Source organism: Leishmania donovani, chromosome 12 (genome assembly GCF_000227135.1).
Source record: "Leishmania donovani BPK282A1 complete genome, chromosome 12".
NCBI classification, from domain to species: Eukaryota; Euglenozoa; class Kinetoplastea; order Trypanosomatida; family Trypanosomatidae; genus Leishmania; species Leishmania donovani.
In genome coordinates this window covers 563,189-567,902 of record NC_018239.1, presented here as the reverse complement: position 1 = coordinate 567,902, position 4,714 = coordinate 563,189, and the positions used below count along the sequence as shown (strand labels likewise).

The 4,714-nt window shown below is 56.9% G+C and overlaps 1 protein-coding gene across 1 annotated transcript; it reads right to left on the bottom strand.

Moving 5' to 3' along the window:
* Positions 1–731: 731 nt before the first annotated feature.
* LDBPK_120930 (hypothetical protein, conserved) lies at positions 732–2,048 on the bottom strand (the record flags this gene model as incomplete). Its single annotated transcript, XM_003859164.1, has 1 exon — positions 732–2,048. The coding sequence occupies one exon, from the start codon at positions 2,046–2,048 to the stop codon at positions 732–734; it is 1,317 nt and encodes a 438-aa protein (XP_003859212.1).
* Between the last annotated feature and the right edge of the window lie 2,666 nt (positions 2,049–4,714).

Below are 4,714 nucleotides of genomic sequence, written 5' to 3'. Positions count from 1 at the left end.
TACATGGCTAAGCTGTAAAATGGCTCGCCTTCGACGCGCTCCGCTGTGTCAGGCGGATGTGTGACAGCGAACGGCATGGGCGAGATCCCGAGGCATCAGTGTGTGGCGCCTCCAAGGTAAGAGCAATGAGTCGATCGGGGTTGCTGTTTTCGTTTGGCGATCTTTTCGTGTCGGTTGTGCAGTGGCGATGAGTTGCTCCCACAGGTGGTCAAAGTGAAGAGTGCACAGGGTGAGAGCCCAAAGCGTGAAGCGCACAGGTGCGGTGAGTGCAACGAGAAGCGAAGATCCCCCGCTCCGTAAGAGATGATGATGAGCATACAGCAGGGGGGGGGACAAACAGATCAACACCCTGCCGCTACATAGTGGTGATGGAGAGGGGATAAAGGAGCCCTCCAGTTTTTTTTTTTACGGCAGCTGTGCCTCTCTCTTCAAGTTTCCCGTTCCGCGTGAGCGACTGTGGAAGTGGGAGATCTGTTTTGTTGGACGCGATTGTATCGCAAACAAGCCGCTAAACAGCAACGGTCATCTAAGCGGATTGAGAGCAACAGTAGGGGCTGCAGTGCATAAAACAGGAGCGCAAAAAACTGTAGCCGGTGCCCCCGCGTTCCGGGTAACAAACCGAAATCTAAGGAGAGTAACAAAAAGACGGAAAAAGGCACGCACAAGGAAACACCAACGAACGGGCACCACCAGGGCCTCTCACCTGAAAGAGGGTCCTTGCGGTACTGCATTTACGACCGAAATCGCATCCTCGACGGCGAGGGGAACGATACGTGACGAGCTTCACTCCGCCGCCGGCAGCAGGGACTCCCCAGGCCCACACTACACTCTCGCCCAAGAGAGGCACGCGTGTCGGGAGAGGCGAGTCGCACGTCGACGGCGTCCGTCACCCCTCCGACAGTGACCGGCAGCCGCAGTATCGGTGCCTCCACCAGACGTGCGACGTTGGCTGAAGAGCTTCCTCGCAGGGTGCCCTCAAAGGTTGCGTGCGCGTAGCGAGAGGCGATGTAACTGCGGAGGCGAGCCACACCCTCGACGTAGCCTGGCGGCACGTCGGACGATGGTCCTGGGGCTGGATGGTACGTCACCCGTGGCGTTTCCGGGGAGGTACCGACGGCGTCTGGCGGAGTGTGCGGTGCCGTCAGCTTTGCGAAGTAGGACTCCGTCGGCTTATTGTACTGAGCGGTCGCCGTATCCGATGCCTTCGGCGTGTACGGGGTGATGTGCGGCTGGAAGGTGCACTCCGCCATGTCGCTGTCGACCGGCTTCACGGCTATGCGCTTCCGATGTTGCTCCATCCCCTTTTCGTACAAGCGGGAGAACACGCTACCGTCTGGAGGGCCGGAAGTCTGCGACGGCGCTAGCACTGGCGACGTTTGTCGTGACGAGGCTGTAGTAGTCCGTCCGCTATGTGGTCTGTGAGGCCCGCGTTGGGGCGACAGCGAGGCCTTCTTTTGCTCGCTCGACACCGTTTCCACCGCGTATCGGTGGAAGACGCTCGGCACTGTGCGCCTGCTCCGCGCGGAAACCGGTGGTAGTGAGGCTGCGGCGGCTGTCGTGCGCTCCTTGTCCCCTGTCTTTGGCGCTATGGACGCCACGGATTTGGCCCTGCGGGACCGCGGCGTCGGAGGAGATAGCAGAACTGTTGTGCTTCTCTCTCTGGAGGCGTGCGGCAGACGCGGGGGTGTTGCCGGTTCCGACGGACTCGATTTGGCAAGAGTGCTGTGCTCCAGAATCGGAAGAGGAGATGCAAGGCAGTAGCTGCACACGCACTCAGCGACGCGCTTCATGTCGACTGCCTCGGCGCACGGCTCACCCATGACGATGTCGTACCAGCAGTCGTCCATATCTTCCTGATTCCAGCCCAGGGATGCGGCCAAGGTGGCGAACCCTGTGTAGTTGAGGCGGCCGCCGTAGCCGCCTTGCTCGCACGGGCGGGTGAGGAGGTCGATGAGACGCTCGCTTGACTGCCGGCAGTCACGGGGACTTTTTTCTGACGACGACGGACTACATATGGAATTCAATTCGCCATGACGCGGGGTCGCCATCGCGGCGGTGACGGTCACAACCGCAGTTGGAACTGAAAAAGCCGAGAAGCCAATCAGTGAAAGTGTGGTGGAAGGCGGTGCTGCACTCAGCGCTGGAGCGAGCTAGCCGGGTCGTGCGCCTGTTTTTTTTATGAGCTACGCTACCGGTTTCCCCCTCCCCGTTCTCGCCTCAGCGCCCAAGGACGGAAAACACAGGAAGTGTGGCCGAGAGAGAAACAGTGCTAGTGATCAGCAGGGCTACGAGCAACTTGGCAAGCGCAGTGCTACCGGAGAGAAATAACCACGAAGAGGCGGTGGTGTGGAGACATAAAAGAGGGGGAGGAGGTACGGCAAAGAAGTAGAGACATGTACACTGAAAGCTCGGCGTCATTATCACGCACAAGCTGCCAGCCCCACTGCATACCTGCGGGATCGACGGCACCAGCCTTGAACAGAAGACGAATAGCCACGTAGCAAGGAGTGCGAGAATGAGCAACCACGGAGGTGTACGAGTGGCAGTCCCCACAGCCCTTCTCACCAGGGCGTATCCTTGGTGCAATGCGCCTGGCAATATCCTCGAACCGGGACGTAGGGATAACAGTATTGGTGTTTTGTTTCCTTCGGCGAGTAAGTTGTTGTCGCCGCAGGTGAGGGAATGCACACAGCCATGCGCGCGTGTCAACTGGGCGATAGGGTACGATGCGCGTTGCTACCTTCGTGCGCGGAACTTTGAGTGGATTGCATTCCGCCTTACTGCGTGTGTTGATGATACATGCGTGCAGGAAACGGCAATCGTACCCAGAACGCTAGCGAAAAGAGAAACATGTTTTCAAAGCCCTCCAACTCGTAATACGCCACCTGTTTCATAATGGCCTTTATTTGCTTTCGTGTTTCTTGTGTCAGACATCAACAGAAACTTTCGCAACCTTGCTTGTCTGTGCCGTCGCCATACACTCTCGGTCCATTCCTGCTTTGCGCCCCTCCCATTGCACAGAGAAGAGTACGAGCGACGCTAGGTGCGCGTCAACGGCGGGAAGGACCCATGGCGGGTAAATCTGATACCAAGGCGGCGCTCATGCCCATTTCTCGATTTGGCTACGCCGCTGCCATTTTGATCGAAGGGCACAGATTCCGTACAATCAAGGAAGAACACTTGGATAAGAGCCACCGACGAAGAGCAGCCTTCACCTGTTCCTATCGTGATCTTGTCTGGTCTCCATTCAGGCAGAAACCAGCACAAGAGGCATACGACCGATGCGTGGCTTGCGGACTAGATGAGTTTTCTCCGTCCTAACGGAGCATTCGCTGCGCGTAACGTTACTCGTTTCCGACATTGACACGGATTCTTTAGTGGAGTGCATGCAGCACTGAAATCCGCATGACAGAGAACCTCTCAGAAGGCCGACCCTATAGGTGTACGTGCTTTGGTCTGCACGTTTTCCCGCGGTGCCTATATGTGCGAGGAGGTGTATGTGTGAGTGCGTAAAGAAGGAGAAAGTGAGGGAGCGAAATAAGTACTGTTAGAGGCATATCAGCGGTTGTATGCCTTTCCTTCTGCAGTGCTCCCACGACAAATGAGCCACCTTCGAAACGGCCATAGCGCTTGTTTTCGCATAAGTGCGTATGGTGGGAGCCGATCTCCGTGGTTGAGTGCAGGGGAGTGTATGTCTGACGCGACCGCCTCGCCGCCCCCACCACCACCAGACGCAAAGCGCAAGGCATTTCCTCAGGGCCCCTCGTTCCTCTTTCCCCCCATCCATCAAGACACACGGTTGCTCCCAAAGAACAACGTCACCATGTGCTCATGAACATGTCGGGAGATGCTTCTCATCGCCGTGAACGGTGTCCGTCAACACTGCGGTCCACCAAAACGCGCAGCAGGAGTGCCGCAAAGACAACAGCCGTGAACCAATTACACTTGAGTCCTCATCTCTTGTGAACGTAAAGTGGAACACCAGTAGGCGCCAGTCCAATGCACGTGAACCTTGGAAAAAATCGAAGGCAGCACAACGACGCTTTCAAGCAAAAAGAGAAGGCTCCATAAAACGATATTTCACTGAAAAGGCCAGCGGCAGAGCCAATGCTCATGCGCACAAAAGGGATACATTCACGGACACCAAAGCACGTGCACACAAGCAACAGACAAACAAACGGCAACACCCGCAAATCTGTGCAGGTGAGCGTCCGACACAACAAAGAAAAAAATGCGAAGGCACAAAAGTAGGCAAAAACGAAAAAAGAAAGGAACGGTAGAAAAAAAAGAAAACTACACTGGAGAGCACAACAAGAACACGGAGCCTTTAACTACGAACGAAAAAAAAGAGAGCAAAAGCTCATCGCTGCAGAGCCGCCAACGGATACCTGAAGAAGAAGAACAAAATACTCTCGTCTGCTTTTCCGTGCCAGCGCGTCCGCTGCGCCTCGAACACGTCAACAAACAGACGCGTGCACAACCACAGCTCACCGGCCTCCGTGGCACCACGGCTTCATCGTGGTCGTCTACAACGAAGCGTCCTGCCGTCGGATCGGGCACAGCGTCTGCCGAGCTCTTCCCCTTTCCCCCTTCGCATGCCTGCTGCGCCCACGGTCGCGCTCGAGGGCAGCAGCCGTGGCGTCTGTCGTGCGGGCACGAGGGGGTAGTCTGCGTGCAGGCGCCGCATCAGCTCCGGGAGGAAGCGGGCCAGCCT